Source organism: Rousettus aegyptiacus, unplaced genomic scaffold (assembly GCF_014176215.1).
Source record: "Rousettus aegyptiacus isolate mRouAeg1 unplaced genomic scaffold, mRouAeg1.p scaffold_m13_p_8, whole genome shotgun sequence".
Classification (NCBI taxonomy): Eukaryota; Metazoa; Chordata; class Mammalia; order Chiroptera; family Pteropodidae; genus Rousettus; species Rousettus aegyptiacus.
Genome location: NW_023416311.1, coordinates 81,548,107 through 81,574,725, shown reverse-complemented (window position 1 = coordinate 81,574,725; position 26,619 = coordinate 81,548,107). Strand labels below are relative to the sequence as shown.

General features: G+C 36.9%; 1 protein-coding gene across 3 annotated transcripts in view; it reads right to left on the bottom strand.

Annotated features, from left to right (window-relative positions):
• The window catches only part of ANKRD55 (ankyrin repeat domain 55), a 227,209-nt gene that overhangs the window by 56,933 nt on the left and 143,657 nt on the right, over positions 1 to 26,619 (bottom strand). For 2 of the 3 annotated variants that reach the window (XM_016160469.2, XM_036225824.1), the window contains one exon: positions 19,766 to 19,856. In XM_016160469.2, the coding sequence (XP_016015955.2) occupies positions 19,766 to 19,820 (55 nt within the window). In that variant the 5' untranslated portion in view covers positions 19,821 to 19,856. Of the gene's footprint in view, positions 1 to 19,765; positions 19,857 to 20,015; positions 20,206 to 26,619 lie in introns of those variants that run through there. The other variant, XM_016160470.2, reaches the window with a different exon arrangement.

Here is a 26,619-nt window from a genome sequence, read left to right as displayed (position 1 = left end):
TGTCCCAGTATTTCTGGGAAGTCACTGATGATTTTTAAACCAGTTCACCTTTCCCAGGAGGAGCTAGTTATTGAAAATGATTCATTTATTACAACAAAAGTGAGTGGTTGCTTCCTAATTTATGCATAGTAGTTTTGTAGTTTTGTTGCTGTTGTTGTTGTTGTTGTTTTTGTTAAAGCTGACTCAACTGTATATTTGCCTGGGGGCTGGAAGTAGGGGGTGAGGGTTGTCAAGGTCAAATGCCTGCTTTGTGATAAGTACACGGACTCTGGAGCCACACTACTTGGGTTCAAATCCTGGTTTTTATTAGCCAGCTGTGTGAATTTGGGCCAATTACCTCTCTGAGCCTTAGTTTCCTTGTCTTCTTTTCTTGATGGTGATTATGACAACCACTTATCTCATAAGGTTATTGTGAAGAATAATATTTAACTATCTGAGCTTTTAGAATAGGGCATGGCATGTAGTAAATCTTGTGTGTACTTTGCTATTGTTACTGTTACTTTTTTTTTCTTGTGATTTTTGAGATCATTAGAAATCAGTGACATGTAGAAAAAAGGTCTTTCTTTGATGATGGCTAAATAAAGAATCTATACATTGCATAATGCATTAACTGTCTGCTAGAAACCCTCTCACGAGTCTAGACAATTTGTTAAAATTGCTCATGATAACTTCAGACACAAGGAATAGGGCTGAGACTTGAGGACAAAGATAGGCCTGGTATCTGGTTGTATGACCACATCCAAAGAAGCTGGTGGTGTGACCTTGAAAAGAAGATTCTGGTGGTGAGCTGAGGAGCTCTGTGTTTATAGCCTGTTTATTTATACCTTACATTATGAGTTTACATAATGTATAAAAACATGTTTATAATATGTTCATTACTGACTACAATAAAATAAAATACATTCTTCACACTGTTGAGCACACACAACTCGGAGAAACAAGGACAGCAATAGAATTAGGAGCCCAAAATAACTTGCCAGAAGGACTCTAATAAGATTTACTAGAGATAAATGCAGGGTAATATATCTTAGTTTATAATGTACCAATTGAACTAATTAAAGAATGGTTGGACCTATTGTTTTTGTTGCTCAGCATCCACTCACCCTGTTGGTGACCTTAACATGATTTTTCCCCAGGGACTAACCCCTGTACACTTTCAATACATGGATTGATTTAGTGGAGTTGATGACATCTCTGCTCAGGAGCAGATATAATCTACTACTAAGCCATTTGTCACAGTACTACCCTGGCCACAGAGAGTGGTTTGGGGTGTGCCTTGGCAATAGCCCATGAAAGGCAGTGATATTTTGTGATTTCTGGGAATAATATTTTCACTTCGTTTCGCTATCCAGAAAACTGAGAGCTATAAGGGATATATTATGGGTGGAGAGCCTAAGAATAAAGACAATACAAAAGCAGAGGTGGGCTATGAGAAGGAAATAATTGAGATCTTGTGATAGAATTTCAACTCCTGAATCAAGCCACACCTTATGCCAGCACCATCTCTGGAACATTTACATTTGCCAATAAGTTTTGTTTGTTTGTTTAAGTCAGTTTGCATAGATTTTATGTGTTTTTGTTTTAATGACTAAAAGAGTTCTAACCAATAGAAGATTTTAGTGGTGACACATTAGAAAAGAACATAAGGTTCTAACTGGGCAGTTAGTTCTCAAAGAATAAACTGTGACAATAAAATAGTAAGCTGCATTAATAGTAATCTAGTAACCAGACTGAGGGAAGTAACAGCACTTTTCCATTGTTAACCGGTTGAGGTCTATGGTCCATAGACTAAATGGGCTATAAGTGGCTGGAGAACATTCAGTGGTGAGTGACTGGAATGGAGCATGAATGGACTTTGTGTCACATGATGAACAGTGGACGGAAACAGATGTGTTTATTCTGGAGAGTATTTTGTGGGGTTGTGATACTATCTGAAAAGCTTTTATTATTTTTTTAAAATTTTTAGAATAATTGTAGTAAATATACATAAAATTTGCCATTATAACTATTTTTAATATACATTTTAGTGGCCTAATGTACATTTATATTGTTGTGCCACCATTAATACCATGTCCATCTCCAGAACTCTTTTCATCTTCCAAAACTCAAACTCTATATCCATTAGTCAAAAACTCCCCATTCTTCCTTCCCCTTCGACCCCTGAGAATCAGCTTTTCACTTTCTGTCTCTGTGAATTTGATGACTCTAGGTGCTTCATATTAGCAGAATCAACAGTATTTATGCTTTGGTGACTGGCTTATTTCACTTAGCATAATGTCCTCAATGGCATCCACATTATAGCATGCGCCAGAATTTTCTTCTTTTTAAAGGTTGAATAATACCACATTGTATGTTGATATCATATTTCATTTATCGATTCATCCATTGATAAGACACTTGGGTTCTTTCCACTTTTTGGCTATTATGAACAATGCTGCCACCAACGTGGGTATACAAATATCTCTTCCAGACTCTGCTTTCAATTCTTTTGCATATATACTTAGAAGTGAAATTACTGGATCATATGATAATTCTATTTTTATTTTTTAAGAAACTACTATACTGTTTTCTATAGAGGCTGTGCCATTTTATATTCCCACAAACAGTACACAAGGGTTCCAATTTCCCATGTCTTTACCAACATTTGTTATTTCTTATTTTTGTTTCTTGTGTTTATTTTAATAATAGATTAATAGATATGAAGTGATATTTTATGGTTTTAATTTGTATTTCCTTATAATTAGTGATGTTGAGCATCTTTTCACGTGCTTTTTTTGGCCATTTGTACATTTTCTTTGGAGAAATCTCTAAGTCCTTCGCCCATGTTTTGATTTGATAGTTTGTTTTTTATTGTTGTTTTTAAGTTGTAAGAATTCTTTATATATTCTGAATATTATTTATCTCTTATCGGATATATAATTTGCACATATTTTCTCCCATTCTGTTGATTGCTTTGTCACTTTGTTGATAATGTCTTTTGATATATAATGCTTTAACTTTGATATAGTTCAATTTGTCTATTTTTTCTTTTGTTGTTTATGCTTTTGTCATCATATCCAAGAAATCATTGCCAAACTGAATGTCATAAAGTTTTCTCCTTATGTTTTCTTCTAAAAGTTTAATACTTTTAGATCTTATGTTTAGACCTTTGATCCATTTTGAGTTATATTTTTTGCATATAATGTTAAGGCAAGGGTCTGACTTCACTGTTTTGCATGTGGCTGTCCATTTGAACTATTTGCTGAAAGGCAGTTCTTCCCCCACTGAATGGTCTTGAAAATCAGTTGACCAGAGATGCATGTGATTATTTCTAGACTCTCACTTCTGTTTCATAGATTCTTATGGGTCACTTCAAGAGGCTGAGCTTGCTGTCATTGAAGATGGTCAATCTTGGCTAGATGGCCACCGATGAAATATACTGCAGAAGGAATTCAGACACAGAGTGAAGCACAGGATAGGGGGAAAGGAAGATGTGTGAGGCAAAACAAAATGTATTTCAGAGCTCCTTCTAGCCCTGAGATATCATACAAAACCACAGAGCCATTAGGAAATAGGAAATGAAGGGGCTTCCGGAGAGGTTTTGTAGAAACAGTAAATTTAAATTGCAGTCAGTGCAAATAACTAGGTCAAAATGTTAGATAGTCCAAAGAATTTGTGTAGAAATGAGTAAGGGTGATGCAGAAATAACAGGTACGAGGAGAAGAATGACTTATGGTCCTTATGGAATCTAAAACAAAAACAAGAAAGATTTTTTTACCAATGATCATGAAACCATTTAAGACATGCTGGAGAACTACATCAACAAATGATATGTAAATTCTTCCTTCTCTCCTTATCTATTGTCTGTCTATCTATCTATCTATCTATCTATCATCTATTTATCTATTTATCTATCTATCTATCTATCTAGTCTATCATCTATCTATCTATCTCATATATCTGTCTAACTAGTATCATCTATTATCTATTTGTATTATCTTTCTTTCCATTCAGCGTAGAGAAGGAGCATGGTTTGAATAGCTTTGGCCTCTCTAACTGTGTTAAACAGATAGACTTGTGTATAGGTACATAAAAAGAAATTCCAGAGTTCACACAGAGGAAGAGAAACTGAAAGCAGAGAAAGTGGAAAAGAGACATAAAGATTAGGAAGAAAGAAATACGTGAACAGATTTAGATTATATTTTATTTTTTAAAAAAGCAATGTGTATGTATATATGTAAAATATGTAAAGACTTGAAAGCCATGCATCGAAAAAGTCAATAGAGATAATCTCTTGGATATCCTTCAGAACTTTCTTATATTTTCTAAATTCTCTATAATGAATTTATATTTTTTATAATCATGGAAATAAACCAAGGTTTTTCTTAAATATTGAAAAAGGGTGTGTCAATCTTCACATTAATGCGCTGCCACTGACAGATAGAGCCAAGTGTGTCTGTAACAGAAAACGGGTCCTTGATATTTGACAAAGTTATAAAAAATAAAAAAGTATGTAGTTTTCCAATTCTGACTTTTATAAATACCTTAGTAGATTTTGTTAATCCATGTCACCCCAATATAAAAAAAAATAATTAAAAAACAAACAGCTACGATTTTAAATTTTTATTAATTTTTACCTAAAAATTGGAAGGATAGATGTTATCTTCCTCATTTTTTGTTGTTAAAAACCTTAACAGTTTTCAGGATTATCATAAATTATCTAACTTATCCTCACGGCTTTTAACATTGGCTCTTTAACATTAGGATTTCAGATATATGACAAGTTGCTAGAAATGTTTTTGATTACATGATCTCCTTCAAAGATTCTCAGAATTTGTACAACTTTGGTCCCCTTTCCTGGAGCTCTGCCTTGGGTTATTGGGGAGTTCCTTGGGGAAGCCCTTGAGTGCACCAATTATTGGGCTCACTTAGTTGACATTATCCAGAGGTCAGCTTGACATTTGTTCTCCTTAAGCTGTGACTGTTTTATGGAAGAGCCAGACCACTGTAAGGACAGATTTAGTTTTGTAATTCCAAGAGTCCAGGCCAGGATGGTCTTGAGAAGCTTCCTTTGTTTCATTCTATTCTGAGGATCCTTGGGTGGCTGAACTCATTCTAGAGTCACTAGTAGAGCCTGGATTCATTTTTGGTCAACTACAGAGGAGCCTGCAGATCTTTCTTAGATTGTTCTTTGAAGTGGAGTCGAATACTTCTGAAGAACTGCAGTGTAATCATTCATCCATATACTCAACCTTTATCATACATAAGTGAAACTGCAGATTCAAAGCTTGTAGAGTCTCTGTCCCTAAGAAAGACATGTCCTAGTGGGAAGACAAGTGCGTAATTTATGATTGCGATATATCAGGGATATGATTGCAGGACAGAGGGAGAATAACTTGAATGAATAGTTTCCTGGGCATTCTCCTAATTAGATCCATCTCTTCACTGGAAGGATTATCCTGAGTGCTTTGGGGACAGTAGAAAAATGCATTTTGAGGGCTGCCTGGAATGATCTATCTGTAAGTTGGTGAGGCCTTTCCACTTTCAGGAAGGATGCCAGGACTGCACTCAGATGGCTCCATGTGACAATATTGCCACCCACTGGTAATAAAGAATTTCTGGGGCCTTGATCTGGACCCTGCACCAGAATGGTGCCAGTTCTGCTGGGCAGAATTAAAAGCCAGTCTGGCACACTCTGGCCATGCAGAAAGAAGTTTAAGGTCATTGATACAGTTGGCTGGCATTAAAACAAAATTATTTTCTTGTGACTCATTATATATATCACACATGGAGACAATATAGAAAAAGGCAAATAGCATAGACTCAAACTCCAGAGTTTAAATCTTGATACTGTCACTTACTTGCTTGCTGTGTGACCTTGCGCAAGTTGCTTAACTTCTCTATTCTCACTTGTCAAATTAGATAAGAACGGTATTTAGCTCTAGGGCTGTTCTGAGAGCTAAATGAGTTAATCCACCTAAAGTGCTTAGAGCAATGCCTGATACAGTAAATATTCAAACTGTGTCAATTATTGTTACCAAGATTATTTCTCTGGCATAGATAGGAACCTCTGTCTTCTTTCTCCTTAATGAGATCCTCTGCCTTGCTTAGCAGGCTGCAGAGATTTTGTGAGCTAAAACATTTTGCTATTTCTCCTCTAGTCCTACAGGATGTATTGACTGAGGCTTTAACAGTATTTCACAAAGTGCCAGTCACATAGGACAAGGAAAAAAAGTTTCTTTCTAACATTTTAAAGAAAAAAATAGCTCCAAGCTTTCGCATGTATCAGCTGAAAAAACAAATACTGAAAGCAATCTTCATGCCGTGGGTGTAGAAAAGAAGGGATTTCGTTCTGTGGGGAAGACATCTTGCAACATTGTTATCTCAAAAGTAAATATCTGGCCAGAATCAGACTTTTCTTCATATCCAGATTTATGATGCAACACATGTTGCATTTCTTTGAATCTCAGCATTGCTGTGTTCCTCAGGGTGATTCTTCTGACCTGTGAATGCCATTGCACAGTTAGCATTTCTACTGGATAGAGGGGGTGGGGGGCAGGGGGAGCTGGGAAATGGAATTTGATGTTTCAAGAAGCATGTCTATGTTAAACTTCAGTAATGATGCCTCTCTAGATGCCTTCCATAGAATTAACTTTTATTTTAATAATATTAATCTTAAAAAGTAAGATCTCAATCTTTAATGCATAGAGGCTTTAGTATGTATGAAATAAATAGATCGATGAATTGATTTAGTTTGCATGTTCGATGGGGTTTCTCACCCATTTGAGTCTTGTGGAAATCTCCTTGATGTTAATATAGTGTGTCAAGAAGTTCTTGGTAATTAGGAAGGTATAGATCTTAAATAAATTTTATGAAAGATTATGTGAGCCTGGTTGGCCTTTGGAAATTGAAAAGTAAGTCAAGTGCTGTTATTTTGATCACCCTTACTTTCTTCTGGATCAAATATATAACTCTCCCTTACTTTCTTCTGGATCAAATGTATAACTCCTCCCATTTCTTTTTCTTTCCAGAAATGGTGGGTGTTTACCCGAGGTATTTGCCATTTTAACTGAGGAGTCCTGAAGGTGAGGAAAAGGTGAAGAAACAGGATTTGTTTAGTTTGAAGAAGAGGGGACTCAGTTGGACATGACAGCTGTTTTTAAATACTAAAGAAATTGGAAGATAGTTTAGACTTGTTTTCCTTACAGCCTGAGGGCAGAACGAGTTCTGGTAGATAGAAATTAGAATAAGTAAAACTTTTGAATGGCTAGAGCTGTTCAGAACCAGAAGGAACTACTTTGTGAGCTAAAGTGCTCCTCATCACTATTCTTATTTCAGCAAGTTGCGACCAAACATATCTTAGAATACTCTTGAAGAGATAACCCACACTGAGTAGAAGGTTGACCTTTAAGGTTCCTTTCGTGCTTGATGTTCCGTGTGTCTTTCTCACGTATATGAGAAACAAATAATGAGTCACCTATCACTGATGAACAATGACTCCTGGGCTGAGAGCGATTTGGGAAAGGAGGTCTTCCTTGGGTCCGTTAAATGGCATCTTCCTGGTGGTCTTCTACTCTGGCCACTTGTAAAACTGCTCCTACTGCCTTGATCTCCTGAAAATAGTTTCAGAAAACAAATGCAATTTGGGTAGCTGGTCCAAGTGTCAGATTAAACAAGTATATCTCTCTGCAGTCTCCTAGCTTTGCATCATTCCTGAAGCTGGTGCAGCCACATTCTGTCAGCTGGCCTTCCACGGACTTTCTCACTGTCTTGACTCTGCTTTCTTCCTCTTTGTCAATAATTCATTCCAAGATTGGACAGGATCTCTTCTTTCTTTAAATTTTCCTTAAAATTGCACTGACCCTGTAAAGTATCCACACATGCATCCTATCCACAATCACGATTGACAATAGCTCCTGGATGGCTGTCTCCTGGGTTCCTAAAGATGCTTGAAGGCAATTAAAATAAAATCATTTCTCACAACACTGGAGTTGTTAGACTGCCTTGATTTTATTGCTACTTTATGAAGGCAGAGAATAAAACCCAACCTGGTGAATTATTACTCTTCATGTGACTGCACTAGAACTTTAGAAGTATGGCTTTGCTTTTATTGTAGAAAAGATTCTTTAGATAGTAGAAGCTTGAGTAGTATTGGATATGTGATAGATACTTGATAAGTGTGTGTTTGCTGATTTAATTAGCATGTTTTTTTTTTTCTAAATGACAGATTGAAGAGACATAGATATACAAAATGAAAGTTCATTCCTCATAATCCTTGGGAAGAGAGTTAGAAAAAGTGTGGAAGAAGGAGTCTTCTGCTGCTTTGAACAATTTTATAAGGCATATCACTAGCATTTTAAGTAGAGTTGAAGTAAGTGAATAGCTTCCCTCAACTTTCATATATTATGGATATATGGTTTAAGTAAGGCTGATTTAAATCATATCATCGGAGCTGTGAACATGGAATATTGTGAGGTCTAAAAGAGTGATGACTGAAATAACGTCTCAGTAATTAATAAATTTGACTTAAATCTGAATTTCATAAAGAACTCTCTTTTTGAACAATGAACATGTTGGCCACGTGTGTTACTGTGAACCACTCCGGGTTCAGCTGGCTATTTTGTAAAATGAGAGATTGGCTCTATCCCTGGATCTCAACACTGGTTATACATTAGAATCACCTTGGGAGCTTAAAAAAACTAACACCAAGTGCTATCCCCAAATATTTTCATTTAATTGATCTGTTATCTTAAGTGTTCTTTTAGATTCCCTTTTGGATTATAAAAATTATGAGAATACAGATAAGAAGAAAATATATACTCGATGATAATCAGCATTAAGAAGCTGGCGTGTTGTATGTACTTGACTTACGTGGGCTTGCTTCCCATCCACCTCTGTCCTCCACCTACCTGCCTGAGGAACATAATGCAGGCGTGGGAAGAAGCGCTGGCAGGAGGGGAAGCCAGGAAGCTTGAAAAGTCTGAGTTGCTTCAGAGTGTATAGTCATGGGCCTCTGCCCTTCCCATCTTCCCCCTCAAAAAGCCAAACTGTCCCCTGCCCTGACCCTACAGCCAGAATGGACACGGCTGAAAATGAGTGGAAACCTAACTCACAGGTCATATTAAAGAGAAGGCACATTCCCCAGGAATAAACAAAGAGTTTAAAAGGTCCAAACAGTCTGAAGGCCAGGAAGCAAAGAACAGGAGAGAGAAAAATCTGGAAGGCGCCATAGCCTGAGGTGGGTAGCACCCACGAGGATTAGGACAGTGGCTAATGGCCCTGGCTACAGCTTGTGAGTAGTGGCTGCTGCTGGGGCAGGACCAAGCTAGTGATGCAAATTCCAGATCTCCCATACTTTGATCTTTCTATGGATTAGAACACAATGATAAAATCTGAAGAAAATGGCTAAGATTTTCGGAGACCCAATATGAGGTTGGCTAACACCAAGGTCAATTTGTTGCTCATTTATCAAGTGGATCTTTGTCCCCTGCTGCCTATCCTGAATTCTCCTCTCACAGTCTCATCAAGGGTGATATTAACAGTACCTAACAACTGCTTGTCAGAGCCCCAATCAGAATGGAGCAGGCCTAACAGCTGAAGTGGGGTCAATAGTTTTTAGCTGCTGGACTGTGGGCAGTATATGTATATACCCCTGAGCAATTCTTACTGATCTGAAGGTCTGGAGATATTTTAACGTGTAATAGCCAATGACTAACAGTTCTGAGCATTGTGCTGGAGTTATATGTAATTCATTCTTTCTAAAAATAAGACCACGTTGTGTATATAATTTTGATTTTTGCTCTTTTTCATTTATTATTAGACCATAAATGTTTTCCCATATCATAAAATAAGATTTGAAAATACTATTTATAAAAATGTGACATTAAATCCACTGATTTTAGCACAACTAATCAAATCCATTATCATATTATTGGACATTTAAATTGTTTCTCTTTTTTGGGAATTATAAATTTTGTTGCTATGCTAAGTAATATTATAACATTCTTGCATATATGTCTTTTTGTGTATCTTTGATTATTTTCTTTGGATACATTCCTAGAAGTGAACTTGGAGTCAGTGGATTTGACTGTCAAATTGCCCTCCAGAGAGGCTGAAGTAACACACTCTCTCCAAGCAGTGCTTGAAAGCCCAAATTTTACCCCATCCTTTGTGATGCTGTACATTAGTATTTTTTTAAAAAAATTAATATTGATATGAAAGAAGAATAGTATATTGTTTCTAATGACCAATTCTTTTGTTGTTCCAAAGAAATAACTTTTTTCATATGTTTATGGCCATTTATTAATTTTTTATTGGTGTCCTTTATATCTCATTATGTCAAGGCATTTGTCTATATCTAATTGATCATTGTGCTAGAGTTTACTATCATTTGTAGCAAAAATTAATCCAAAATTTAAAACCCATCTGTGAAGAGTTGGTTACACACTAGGGAGAATTAAAGTTAATGGCAATAGCATAAAGATTCCGAAGTGACGTTGAGTGAATTCTTTAAAATGTCCTTCAAAAAGTATTACAAAAGAGTGAAATTTTTCTAATTTATTTTCTAAGGCTAGCATAATCTGCAAAGACACACACAGAGGGACCTATAGAAAGGTTCAACTTGTAAACACAAAAGTCTAAGTTTTAAATTAAATATGATCATATTATAAAGATGTTTTGCTTCTAGGATATCTATTAATATAATATATCACACCCATAGAGCAAAGGGAAAATATATGATTACATGAGTAAATAATAACAAGGTATTTGATAAAATTTGATATCTGTTACCAAAAATATGCTTAATATGTGTGAATAAAATATTATATTTTTAATATAATTAAGTACATTTATTTCAAATCAACTGCAAATATCACAGCTAAAAGTGAAGCAACAGAAAAAGAAATAAACTTTAATGAAATAAGATGAAGCACAAAGAAATGAAACAATCATAAAGGAAGAGCAAAATTATTATAATTTAATAATAGTTAACTTGTACAGATGACTCATGTTTCTTCCATGCACTCACTGGTTCATTTGAATTAGGCTGTTTGTTTGTTTTGACAATTTTATAGAGTAAGTGGTACCTTATCCACTTACAGATAAGGAAATTGAAGTATGGAGAGGTTTACTCATTTTCCCAATGTTACACAGCTATTAAGTAGCAGAGCAGGATTTGAAACCAGGCCATCTGACCAGGATGACACTGGAGAATTAAGTACAGAATAATTAGGATTAAGAAGATCTAATTAAGTTAGTCAGTTTAAAATATAAAACCAGACATTTCTTATTAAATAATATAAGGAGGAAAATAACTCCTCCTTGCAATGAAAATAGTTCATTACAGTGAAAATATAAAATACTCAAGAATAAATATTCAGAATTGTGATGAGGAAAGCTACAGAACTTTACTGAAGGATATAACAAAAGAGTTGAATTTGTAAAGATACATGTCAAGTTCTCAGAGAAAACAACTAAATAAATAGTATAACCAATTTCAATTATTACACAGATTCGTTTGTAAATTTAATGCCATTTTAATAAAAGTTCCAACAGTTTTTGGGGGTAGGGCTCAGGAAAATACTTTCAGTTGTAAAAAGAATAGATAACTTTATGCTTTAAAGAAGAAAAAAGAATATATTTACATATTTGTTTATCTATACTTGGAACTGACCTCTGTGGAAGGAAACATGAGCAACTACTTATGGTGTTTTGCCTAAAGAGAAGGGGGAATTGGATGGCTGCAGGGGTTGGGCGGGTAGAGGGGGAGATCTTTTATTGTACATTGTTTTATACCTTGAAAGTGTTTGAATGTATCATCATTCCAAAATTAAAAAACAAACAAAAAGAGGGACCAAAAAAAAATAGGTAAGAATATCTGATAACGTTTAAAAAAAAAAAAAAACAACACACACATAGAGAGGTTTACTCAATCCAATAGTAAAAAATGAAACTAATAATTTAAAAGGTGAGGTTCTGTCTCAAAACTAGAAATTTATAGAACAGCTCAGTGAGTCTAGAAACCTTCCTGGCACCACCAGCACAGAGAGCGGAAGCTAACAGGTAGGCTGACTTTGAGTGAAGGGAAGTGTTTTACTAGAAGGCAAGTCTTAGAGGATAAACACCTAACAGTGGAAAAGGAGAGTAGAAGTGCTCTAAGGCATATGTGTTTTTGTGGAAAATTATTTTCCTTCTGATGTGGTTTTCCTGCTTAGGCAAATTCTGCCCCTTTACATTTCTAAGTAAAAAGGAAGGGGTACTAGGCTGTGAAGTCATTACAGAGAGGGAGACAGCTTGACGGGTGGATGGTCTCTTGACCTGGAAAGACTGGTCATCCATATGACCTCAGGTAAGTCATTTATAAGTATCACTAGCCCTTGCTAAGTGATTACTCTGGGCTGGGCATGGTTGCAGGTGCTTTGTATATATTCATTAATTCAGTCTTTACAAGCAATCTTTGTAGTGGTAGCATCTTATTTTATAAGCTAGGAAAGTGAGGTATACAGGTGTTTAACAGCTGGGTCACACATAAGTGGCAACACTGGGACTTCAACTGTGCAGTTTGGCTCCAGTGGCCATTAACAGTTTACTACGCCATACCACCACTGATCCCTCTGTGTTACAGTTTTCACATATGAAAAGTGAGAGAGTTGGATTACACATTCACTGAGGTTTCTTCCAGTTCTGCCAGTAGTACTGTTCTAAGGCAAAATGCCTCCAGGATCGGTCCTTAAATTGGTTTCTGATGTGACACCTGAAACCAGGCTCATACAAGGCCATTTTGACTCCTCTCTCTGTTCAGGGGCCCATGCTGAGTCAGCCAGGTTGTGGCCAAAACTCTAGGATACTATTTTTGAATAGCACTAAGTAACCAGAAAGATAAAAGTGTACATTCAGACAAATTTCAGGTGTCCCTCTCAAGGCTCTTAAAAATAAAATAATTTTTTTAAAACACCAGACTGCGTTCTGATTTGTTGTGGTAAGTTAGAGAGCAAATAAATTATTTCAAGTTTACCCATGATCAAAGAATGTCAAGGTTAAACTAATTCTTTTTCTTTTTTATCAGCTACTATTTATGTGTGACCTTGTTTACAGGGTCGAGGCTCTTTGAACTGTCTCTTGGAAAAACATCGATCTGTTGCTGCACAGAACAAACGGACAGAACAGGAAAATGATAAAGCATCTGCCTTCAGAAGTTTCTGTGATGGAACCCAAGCCCTGGTTTTGCAAATCTCCAGTTCTCATCACGTCAATTCCACAGGTCATTTTCCAGTAATCCTGCCCTTTTAACCTCCTCCTCCTCCTTGGATTCTGATGCTGTTTTTCTCACCATAGAATGGCTACCATGGAGACTGGATCTGCCCCTACCCTAGCAGAGGTCAGCTGTCACTGAGCTGAGCCCTCTGGCCAGAGCTCATTGCGAATGAAAGCCCGGCCCAGGGGAGCTGGCCTAGCCTGAGTAAATATAGCCACCATTGCTTTTCTTTTCCTTCTCATGCCAGGGGTCACGATGGGGTTATTGGGGTGGGCTAACAGAATCCAGAAAGTATAAGTTGGTGGTGAAGGGGAATGTGAGCAGTGCTCAGGGGTCAGAAGCAAGAGTTAAAATGGCAGCCTTGCCCCTTGACCTGCATAGCCTTGGACAAGTCATATAAGCTCAGATGAAGTGGAAATCGAATGTGTCTCATAGGCTGTGTTGGGGATCAAGTGAGATAATGAAAATGAAGAGTTTCGCACAGTGTCTGGCACATAGGCTGCTTAATAAACCAAACCTATTGCTCTTCTGATTATTGATGCTGGTTAATATTCTTGGCTTGAACATTCTATTTCCTTTAGGAAGCTACTCCCCAGCTCTGGTGTGGAAGGTGAGTTGCTCTGGGGCTCATCTTGGTGGCTGAGAGGCTAGGCACAGGCTGGGTGGGGCTAAGAGGCTCTGAGGAATAGAGCCTTTTGCTAGTTAAGAGAATACATAACCCTTTCTATACTGAAATCATTTTAGTATTGTTTGAATATTTATGATGCAAGTGAATTCTCAGAATCAGCAAACATTTTGGATTGAATGATCGACAGGCTTCTTGAGAGTTACAAGCATACTAAATGTGTTACTCCTGGTTGGCGAGGTCTTTCTGCCAGATGGTGTCTAGCTCATACCCATCTTTTATACAAGCCTTGGACCTCAGTGCATCCAGACCCTTGCCTTCTCACTTTGTCCCATATTTGGGAATGAGTGAGATATTTGTTTCATACTTGCTTGATAATAAAAACAGCTGAAAATTTAGTGGCTTTTATTTAAAATACCTTTGCATCCAAAAAAGATGGCATCGAAGAGAAAATCCATAGATGTCAATTATCCAACATAGTTGCTTAATAATTGTTAAACAAATGTAGAGTTTATGGACAGAGATGATAGGAAAAACGCAGTATGGTTATCCAGCTGAGGTAAGGGTTTGCCATCTGAAGTTGATCTGGCTACATTGTGGGACATCAGGGTTAATTTTGGGTTAATTCTGGAGATCTGGCTGACCAGGCTGGCCTTTATTCCCTCTGGATACCACACCCAGATCCTCCTTCTTAAGATGCATACTTTGGTCAAGACTGGATAAGATCAGTCTGGGGCTTAACTCTAAGTAGGCCCGCCAGAGGGGCCAGGACTAGACTGGTCTGTCACAGCATTTCCCAGGAGTTGATTGATGGGAGGGAAATTCCTGTGTGCTGGAAAGGGAAAACAAAGGAGGCAGACAAAGGGGAGGGGTAGGCATCCAGCAACATGTTTGTCTAGGCTTAGCCTTGAGTAGGCAAGAACTTTGGAAAGAGAATTCTTCTCCTATCTCTGTTTGCCCTTCTGCTACTCATTCTTGACTAAGAGAGGAAGAAGGCTGAGCATTTTCCCTCAAGCAACAGATAATCTGCTTCTAAACTTGTGGACTGGTCATTTGCCTCTCTATCTGGACCATTGATCTGAACATCAATCACAGAATTCTCCTCAGTGTTCCTGGGTTTTATTCCCAGGAAGGTCTGTGAACCTAAAATAATTCACTGAGCCTAAATCATCTCCTTTTTCCTTTTTCCTTTTCTTGCCTTTCTCTGCTCTCTTCCCAAACTCCTTTCAAAATCTGCTTATTTTTCCTTTGGAGGTGTCTGGTTGGCACACCAGAATTTTGCTTTTTCAGCAAAGTGCAAATCTGTGTACTCTACATTCTACTTGGATAGCATTCCCATTCTAGATGAAAAGTTGGAAATTAAAACCAACACATCAACCCTGCTAAGTCCACAACACAATGGAGTAACAGCCTACTACTAATGCAAATACATCCTTCATTAATTTGAATATTTATTGATGTCTTATTTCTTCACTAAAATTTACGGCTGATCAAGAAAGAGTACTGTAGTAGGAAGAATACAGGTTTTGAAGTCAACCAGGTTTAGGCTTGAATCTCAGGTTTGCCATTTTGTCTTGCAGTAACCTTGGGTAGTCACAAACTTTTTGAATTTCCTCATTGGTCTAAGGGAGGAATAATAGTGTGGCTGATGTGAGGATTAAGTGAGCTAGTCTATATATAATCCCTGGCACCAAGCCTGGCTCTGCTTAGTGCTCAATAAACATTATTAGGTCTTATCATGATGTAATCTTTGCACAGTGCCTGCACAGAGTCTGCACCAGATAGATACCATTTCCACTCCAGGTCCCAAATGCCAAATATCCTTCCAGCTTAAAAGAGAATGGATTTTTACCAAAACCAAGTCCTGAGGATACATATTTTCTGAGAAGGGACTTGACATTTGACCTCTTTTCATGCCATGTACTGGGTTAAACAGTGGCCCTGAAGATATATCCATGCCCTAATCCCCAGAACCTGTGAATATTACTTTATATAGCAAAAGAGTGAATATCACCTTATATGTCAAAAGATGTGATTAAGGATCTTGAGAATTGCAGTTTATCCGGGATTGTTTGGGTGGGCCCTAAATGTAATCACACGTATCACTCTAAGAGAGAGCGGAGAGAATTTTGAGAGACAGGAGAGGCACAGAGACCGAGAAGGCCATGTGAAGACAGAGACAAGACTGGGGCGAGGAGGCCACAAGCAGCCAGAAGCTGGAAGAGGCAAGGAAGGCTTCTTCCCCAGAGTCTGCAGAAGCAGTGCACCCACTGCTGACATCTTGATTTGATACTTCTGGCCTCCAGACCTATGAGAAAATACATGTCCATTGTTTCAAGCCACCCAGCTGTGGTAATTTGTTATAGCGCCTAGGACAATAATGCCCTGTATTAATCTGGGCTGGAGGGCTGAGCCCCTCCTCTTATTCCCTCAACAACTCTACCAGAGAAAAACCTGTGAGAGTGGGCCACAGCCCCCACAGGAGCCTGCAAACACCCTGTCTAGCAAGGACATTCTCACAGAACCTGGGCCAGGCCAGGGGTGAATGAGGCCCTTTGGATCACACTTCTTACTTCCATTTTCTCTCTGAGGCCTGGAGTTCCTCCTCAGGCACAGCAAAGCTTGTCCTTCCACAACTGGAGACGAAGCTTAAAGTGCATATATCTCCAGTTGCATAATATCTCAGCTTCAGGGGAACCTCGGAGTTCTGTAGTAAACAGTTTTACTGCAGGTTCTTTCCTGTGTGTGGGCTTTGAAAGGGAAGAAAGCCAGGAAGAGCACGTGGGACCAGAAGAGATGTTGCTATGGTGAAAGCAAAAAGCACCAGGCAGGAGTGGAAATCTCTCACAATTTCACAAAGCAAGTCAGAGACAGGGCCCTAATCCCCTTGGCTAGTCAGAAAACCTAATTTTTAAGCCTCCCAGCAACACTGCAACTATATAATATTATCCACATTTTACATATGAGAATATCGATCAGTTTGTCCAAGTTCATGCTACTGGGAAGAGGACAGATAGGAAGGACTTGAGCAAATGGCCATCTATTCCCAAGCCCCTGGCATAGAGATGTCTTGTTATCACTGCTAAAGAGAAATATAGAAAAATGCAATTGGATTTGCAGAGGGATTTAGGCTTATCAGATCCACCTTGTCTGAGCACTGAAGGTCATTATGTATCATATTTTTCAAGTGCACAACACTAACCATTCTCTGGGCAACCATGAGCCAAATCTGCCTGAATCCTACGCCCAACCCAGAGTAGCTGTTAGGGCCAGAGATCGCCCATAAAAGCATGCACCTTGTACTTCTGTTGTCTAGATAGAGAACTCCTGAGTCTCAGCCTCCTCTCTTACTAACTAGCTGTGTGCTATTATTTTAAAAAGGCCCACCTTCTAACCTCTCTGTGCTTTACTTTTCCTACATGAGATGTTAGGAGGATGGATTGGATGAGTGGTTCTCAATCTTTGCTGTGCATTAGAACTTCCTGAGGATTTTTTGTCAGCCCATTACCCACACCAATTAAATGAAATCTCGAGGGTTGAGACTCAGGCATCAGCATTTTCAGAAACTGTCCAGGTGATTCTGATGTGCAGCCAAGTTTGAGAATCAGTGGATTACATGACTTTTAACGTCTTTCCAGATGTAATGTCTTTTGTCAATATCTACATGAAGAGCCAGTGGCTTCTAGAGTTTCGATTCCCCAGATATTCAGAATTCACACTAAAAAAGCCCCACACTCAACTTTTCGAAGAAAATCACTTCATCATGGTTTGACCAACAACATGGTATTTTAAATCTGTGTAATGGTCTAAACCTATCGTGGTCTTTCATACTTTTAAGAAGATGGAAGGATTAATGAGATAATAGAGCTATTCAGATATCATTTAGTTAATAATTATTCTAGGGGTTGCTCTAAATGGTACCCTAGAATTAAAAAAATATTAACATAATCTAGTCAACTGGCATTAACTAAATCCTCATTTGTCCTGAGGACTGCTAAATTCAAACTGGAGATAGGTGAATAGTTTTTTGTACCTGAGGAACTCATGGTCCAGGGTGGTAATATTTATCACAGCAATAATAACATAAGCAGCCACAATTTGAAAGTACATTGCACATCAGGCACTGTGACAAGTACTTTTTAATATTATTTTAGATTCTCACAACAACCCTGCTAAATAAGTATCATTTCTTTTATTATATTGCTGAGGAAATTAGAGCTCAGAGAGGTTAGGTAACTTGCTAAGGGTCACACAGCTAAGAGTTCATCTGCCATTCTAACTTATATGGCTCATGCTATTGCCACCACTTTTTGAAAGAAAAGATTAAGAAATAGAGGCAGAGATGGCAGACAAAGGGTTAACTTACTTGGGAGAGAATCAAGCCTAGAGTGGAAGAATTGCTGTGAATTGCTCACTTAAGAGACACTATAAGAAAATAAATATTGTATATTAACATTTTAACTATGTTTGAGCTCAGTCTTGTTAGGAGATACAAACAGAACCACTTAATTGATTAAGCTAGTTCTCTGCAGTCAGTTCCAGCTCCTTTAAATTAGTCTTATAAAATAAACCAATTGTGTTCCTCTTTGGACTGCATAGCTCAACAATGTCATTTTTTTAAGCTGCTTTGAGGCCTTTGGATCCAGGCATATTTCCACTTTTGCTGATTGCCACCAGTGATACAAAATGTACAAAGGGGAGAGGATAATGGTGGGCACAGCTGTAACAATCACATTCTCTATGGTGTCCGTACCCAAACGCAGTGTGAACCAGCACATTCTGAAGGTACACACACACACGCACACGCACACACACTATTCAAAATTAGTTAAGACCTGGAGATCAAACCATATGTAATACACACATACATATAGTTACTCAGAAATCTAAATGAAAATCTATTAATTGAGAAAATACTGAGCTAAAATAATTCACTCATGAAACCAGACGTAGCTTAAAGGGAAGTAAGCATGCTATGGTCTAGAGCAAGAAAAGGGAAAAAGAATGAAGCAGTGACTTTTCTTAACGAGGCTTTCATAAACCACCATCTTTATGTTTTAGCCAAAACAAGTAAATGACTAAAGGACCTTGAAATATTCTTATACTATCCTGAAGAATATTCAGAGACGGCAGAAAGTGGTTTAGATATTAGATACTTAAAAATCTATGCTAAAATATTTATTACACTTACAGAATGAGAATTTCCTCTACATACATAGAAACATGCATAATTACACACAGGTATTATGCATATGTATATATACACTCTTCATATGCGGAATGTACACACATAGACTGCATGGCTGAATACGTTTTAATGGGTCAATTTCACAACAATCTTTTCATATGGAAAATTATTTCTACTCTGAAAATTATGAGTAAGAGATATATGCTGTCATTGCAAATAATAAATAGTGATAAGTCATTACACAACCTCAGATGAGATAATATATCAACTAGAGTGCAAATCTGGGCAACATCTATTTGTGAAGGAAATCAAGAAATATTATGAAACTATAGCAATAAAATATTGGGTTAACAGATTGAAAAGAGATACATAATTTGTTCTTTTTATTTTACTTACTCTATTATATTTTTTCAGAGATTTGAAAAAAGACACAAATGAGAATAAAGATGATACTATCTGAAATAGCTGGTATGCTTGAAACCTAATTTTTAAAAATTTGTAGACAAGAACACTTTAACAAGACAAACAAATCACAAGCTTATTTAGAACAGGTTTGTTTTCTATGTGAAATCCTCTTTCCACAACACACACACACACACACACACACACACACACACACACACACACACACCCTTCCTCTCCCCTTACAACTGCAAATCACTACTGTTGGAATAAAGATGTGAAAAAGCCAAAGGATATGTTAAAGCAGCATTTTTACCTTTTTGCTGATCAAACACAGATGGAGTGCTGAAATCCATGGTTGCCTGTCTCATGATTTCCCCTCAGAATGGCAAAAAGCATCCAGGTCTCTAGAGAGGAGAAAGCACCATCTTACACGTTACTGTCAACACAACAGTCAGATACAGCATCACTTGCCAAAACCTCTATTTGGGAATTAAATGTGCATAGAGCTTCAGCTTGTTGTCGAGGCAAATGATAGAAATAGGTAAATATTTTTCCTACAATACCTGCCAGGAAAAGAGTTACTTCTCACAGCCTCATTCGTCAGCTGTATTTGTGGGTAAGTATTACATACCCTCCACCTCCGACCAAATACACAAAAAAATTCAAACCCTGAAAAACAGTATTCTTGGGGGCCGCCTGACTTAAATCTGGGCCAGGAAAACTCTGGAGGTCACGGAGCTTCAGCAGCTGAGATGTTCCTTTAAATCAAAATAAATCTCAATGGGTGAATGAGGATTCAAAGGGCCAGACAGAGCATGTGCAAAGCTGCCAATGCAGTTAGGATTCAGCTGTGTTCTTGGTGGAGCGCGAATGCATTTGGGTCATGTGAGCAGAGGGTGCCACCTCAATGGAATAGGACGTAAATATTGTAGCAGGAGGCTGCTAGCCATGTGCTGTAAGGAGTAATTATTGACTTTCACAGCTCATCTTCAATCTCCTTTCAGTTCCATTCTCCAAATAACAGGGAGAATGGGAGGGAAGGAAGTAGCATTAGAAAGGTTATATTTCAAGTCTCAGATATCCATGGTGATAAAATAAAACAGGCTGCAATCACAAGTGTGTTTAGTGCAGTATTGTATTTGGTAGCAAAAACCTGAAAATCACCGGAATGTACATCGTTTGAGGAGCAGTTGGATAAACGGTAGCAAATTCATACTCTAGATTAAATAATCTGACGTAAAACTGTGTATATTTGTCTGGTGAGATGTCTCCAATTTACTGTTAAATAAAAAAATACAAATTACATATTTTTACTTTTATATATAAAATAAATTATATATAAAAATTATATTTATATACAATTATATTTATACTCTACATACATAAAATATATACAATAAGTTTATATATAAAACAACTTTTATATATAAAAATTACATTTTTATAAAACTAGCAACCACTTAATATATATGTAAATATGTTTACATATGTTCATAGGAACACCACGGAAGATATAGAAAGATACACACCGAACTGGTTACCTCAGGATTGCAATTAAAGTAGATTTCTAACTTGTTTTCTTTCCCACCTCTGTATTTTTAGGCTTATTGTAACAAATGTCTATTATTTTATACTTATAATTAAAATCTAATAAATTCAAAACAAACTAACAAGATTCAAGATACAATCAGATTTTTGGATAAGTCAAACAGCCATATAACAGATGCTCTAATAAATGCTGTTGATAATGGTAATAACTGTTTCTTTTTGTAACTTAATTAGTTAAATTAGTTAAATTAGTGTGAATGTAGAAATGAAAGCAGGAACTGCCTTTCTTCATATTTGGCTACATTTGTTTTGATATGAACTGAAATAATTTATAAATTGTGTTCTTTGATACAAGCTTCTTGCCTCTCCTATTTTCTCAATGCTCCATCATTTATTTTCCATCAACACATTGTCCAGCCTCAGTTTCCTGTGACAAGTATGTAATCATTTACCTTGCCCATATCGGCCCCTTCCCACAATGTGTACTAGGTTCTTTTATTATAAAACAAAGCAGAACCTACTTCTTATAAATTGCTACCTAAAATGTACTCCATAGGTAAATCTCTTAAATTTCCCAGTGCCAGTGTTTTGCATTAACCATGAAAGCCAAACTGAGGGGGCCAAGAGTGAGTTGGGAGAGAAAATAACTTACTTCTTGCAGATACGCAGCTAAGGAGAAGTGGCTCAAACTCATCCGACTGACAGGGGTAAAGGAATTTTAGTCACTCGGTCCCAAATAAGAGAAAAAAAGGATTTAGATTGACTTACTTTTCATTCATTTGTTCATTAATCCATCAATTGCTATGGAAGGATTATTATGCTCCATTCATTTCTACAGGCACTGGTGGTGCAGCTATGGGCAAGATATGAAAAGTTCTCCACACTCAATGAACCTAAACACTTGGATGAACTTCTGCTTCTGGCCATACTGGATTAATAGGGACTGGATTTATCCTTCTGCTTAAACAACTAGAAAATTGGGCAAAATATTAGAAGCAATGGTTTTTACACAGCAGGCAGTGTAGTGTAGTCAAGAGAGAAACAAATGAGCTGAGCCTGATGAGTGGCCAGTGAGCACTTGGGGAGAGTTCCCAGGTGGAAGCCCAGGGAGGGTGTAGTGAGTTTCGTGGTGGTTCCCAAAAAAGATGTGCCCACATTCTAATCCTCAGAACCTGTGAATATGGCCTTATTTGGAAAAGGGGTCTTTACATATGTAAATAAATTAAGGATCTTGAGTTGAAATCAACTGGATTATCTGAGTGGATCCTAAATCCAAGGACAAATGTCCTTACAAGAGATATACAAGAAGAAGGGCAGGCCATGTGACTAGAGATTAGAGTAGTGCAGCCACAAGCCAAGGTACACATGGAGCCACTAGAAGCTGAAAGAGGCAAGGAACAACTTGTTCCCTAGGGCCTTAGGAGAGAGTACAGCACTGTTGTCACTTTGATTTTGAAATTCTGGCCTCTAGAACTGTGAGAGAATAAGTTTACGTGTGTTCGGCAACCCAATTTGTACTAATTTGTTACAGCAGCCTCAAGTAACTAATTAGAGGAGAAACTCTCAAATTAATGCAAAGTCTCTATAATTGTTACATTTCTGTACCCATTTACACCATTACCAAAATCAAATTAAAATACAGACAATTTCATGTTTGTAAAAGGGGTGTTTTGGGCTCATTTGGAAGAAAAGCAGTCAAACAGAATAGAAGAAACATGAACTTAATTTTTTTTTTTTTTTTTAGCTGTGTGATTTGGGCAAGTTACATGCCGTTTTTAAGCTCAGTCTTAATCTGTGGCATGGGAACCTTACCCCTTGACTTCTTGTGAGAGTTCTTGTTGTTCAGCCCACTACTTGGGCTGAAAACAAGATACTTTTTCAATACAACCAAAGCCAAGTGGTTGTTTCTTCAATAGCATTTTGAATAAGGCCTTAATTATACATATTCACACACTTGTTCATAATATCAGGTGCCTGTGATTCATTAACTCTTATCTATAATGCAGGAGAAGAAAGGAGGTCTGTGTGACTGCAAAACTCAGCTCTTGGCTTCCTCTCCAGCTCATCTCTCACCACCCTTCCCCCATTCTCACATTCACCCATACTGATCTCCTTTCTGTTCTTTGAACATCCCATGCCCTTTCTCGATCTCTGAAAATTTCGCTATTCTGTCCCTCCATTTGAAATGGCCTCTCCCCAGTTCAAATGCCACCATTTCAGAGAGGTATTCTCTCTGGTAAGGGAATGAGAATACAATGAGAATACTCTGACAGAGAGAGAGGACCTTTGTCCATATTATGACATTTGGATAGCTCTGTGCTTCTCAGACTATCTATGGCAAAGAACCAGGTTTTTAAATTTCCAAAACAGCAGGTACCGATCCATTAATAAAATCTGATAAAAGTTAATAATAGAAAAATTAAAAGAAAAAATATGTTTTAAAGAATGCAAGCCCCAATTTTTGTTAGATTCAGCAGACATAAAGTTATATGTCAATAGATGTAATCAAAACATATAATAAAAAAAGAATTATAAAAATGTACACATCGTTCATTAAAAATACATTTAGGCATTAGTAGGCTGTGCTATTTAATATGGTAGCCACTAGCCACAGATAGCTATTTTTAATTAAAATTAAATAAAATTAAAAATTCATTTTCTCAATTACAGTAGGCACTATAACTGTATTTTATTATATTTTAAAACATTTTTTCTTTGAGAGATGCTGGTAAAAAAATGAAAAGACAAACCAGAAACAGGAAGAAAATTTTGTAAACATATCAATAAAGGACTTATATCCGGAATACACAATAATTCTCAAATCTTAGTAATAAAAAAATAAACAAGCTTCTCAATAAATTTAAGAAGATTAAAATCATATCAAACATCTTCTCTAATCACAATGTTATGAAACTAGAAATCAACTACATGAAAAAAATAGGAAAATACACAAACACATGGAGGCTAAATAACATGCTACTAAACAATGAATGGGTAAACAATGAGATCAAGGAAGAAATCAGAAAGTACCTAGACACAAATGAAAATAAAACAACTCAAAATCTATGGATACAATGAAAGCAATCCTACGAGGGAAATTCATAGCAAAACAGGCCTAGCTCAAGATACAAGAAAAAGCTCAAATAAACAATCTAAACTTACACTTAAAAGAACTAGAAAAGGAACAACAAACAAAGCCCAAAGTGAGTAGAAGGAAGAAAATAATAAAGAGCAGAGCAGAAATAAATGAAATAGGGTTTAGAAAAACAATACAAAAAAGATTAATGAAACCAAGAGCTGGTTCTTTGAAAGGATAAACAAAACCCTTAACCAGATTTCAAGGAAAAAAGAGAGAAGACTCAAATAAATAAAATCAGAAATGACAGTGGAGAAATAACTATGGACTCCACAGAAATACAAAGGATCATAAGAAAATACTACGAGTAATTATATGACAACAAATTGGACAATCTGGAAAAAAGGGATATATTCCTAGAAATATATGCTCTCTCAAGACCCAGTCAAGAAGAAACAGAAAATCCGAACTGACTGATTACCACCAATGAAATCAAATCGGTAATCAAAAAACTCCCAAAAAACAAAAGTCCTGGATCAGATGGCTTCATAGGTGAATGTTCATACCAAACATTCAAAGAAAAATCAACACCTATCTTCTCAAACTATTCCAAAAAATTCAAGAAGAGGGAAGTCTCCCTTACTCCTTTTATGAGGCTACCATTACCTTGATTCTAAAACCAGACAAAGGCATTACAAAACTATAGGCCAATATCTCTTATGATCATTGATGCAAAAATCCTCAACAAAATATTAGCAAACTGATTTCAGCAATACATTAAAAAGATCATCATACACTGAGAGTTTGGAGAAATATGGTAGTGTGAGAGATGTCCCCAGATCTCTCCCCTTGAAACAACAATAAGCTGAACAACTAAAACTCAACAAAGAACACCCAAACTGCATACTGGTACATCTGAGTGTGGGATCTGCACATAAGAGCTACCACAGGTCCGAACCCCGGGTGTCTGGCAGTGGACTGGGAGAAACAAAGAAGCTGCCTCTCTCACAGCCAGAGCTCCCTGTAGGAGAAAGGGGAGGGGAGAAGGTGCGGCGAGTTTCCCTGAACAGCCTTACCTGGGAGAGCAATGAGGTAAAAGACCTGTTCTCAGAAAACTGTACATGATTAAAAAAAGAAATTGAAGAAGAAACAAATAAATGAAAGCATATGCTATGCTCATGGGTGGGAAGAATCAATGTTGTTAAAATGGCCATACTACCCAAAGCAATTTTTAGATTCAATGCAATCCCTTTCGAAATACCAATGGTATTTTTTTTCAGAGAGCTAGAACAAATAATCTTAAAATTTATATGGAATTATAAAAGACCCTGAATAGCCATGGCTACAGTAATCACATTAGCATGGTATTGGCATAAGAACAAATATATAGATCAATGGAACAGAATAGAGAGCCCAGAAATAAATCCACACCTATATTCTCATTTAATATATAACAAAGGAGGAAAGAATATACAATGGGGTAAAAACAGTCTGTTCAATAAACAGTGTTGGGAAAATTGGACAGATACATGTCAGATACACCATGTACACGAATAGACTCAAAATGGATTAAAGACTTAAATGCAAGACTCGAAACCATAACACTTCTAGAAGAAAACATAGGCAGAAATCTCTCTGATTTTGTTACTTGTAATTTTTTTTTAACGTATCTTCTCAGGCAAGGGAAATAAAAACAACAACAACAACAATAACAAAGGGACTACATCAAACTAAAAGGGTTTTGCACATTAAAGGAAACCATCAACAAAACCAAAAGACAACTGACTGAATGGGAGAAGATATTTGCTTATGATACATCTGATAAGGGGTTAATATCCAAAATATATAAAGAACTCATACAACTCAACACAAAAAGAACCAAAGAATTCAATTAAAAAATGGGCAGAAGACCTGAGAAGCTATTTTTCCAAAGAGGAAATGCAGATGGCCAATAGATTTATGAAAAGATGTTCAAGGTCACTAATCATCAGAGAAACACAAATTAAAACCATAGTGAGATATCACCTCACACCTGTTAGAATGGTTATCATCAATAAATCACAGAACAACAAGTGTTGCCAAGATGTCGAGAAAAGGGAACCCTCGTACACTGTTGGTGGGATTGCAAACTGGTACAGCCATTATAAAAAACAGTCAAGAGTTTTCTCGAAAAATTAAAAATGGATATACTTTTGATCCAGCAATTGCACTTCTGGGTATTTATCCAAAGAAAACCAAAATAATAATCTGTAAAGATCTATGGACCCCTATGTTCACTGCAGCTCTATTCAGCATAGCCAAGATATGGAAGCAACCTAAATGTCCATCTACAGACAACTGGATAAAAAAATGGTGATTTATATATACAATGGAATATTATTCAGCTATTAGAAAAATGAAAACCTATCATTCTCAACAACATGGATAACCCTAAAGGTTATTATGCTGAGTGAAATAAGTCTGACAGAGAAAGATAAAAACCATATGATTTCACTTTTATGCAGAATCTAAGCAACAAAAAAAGCAAACTAATTAAAAACAGA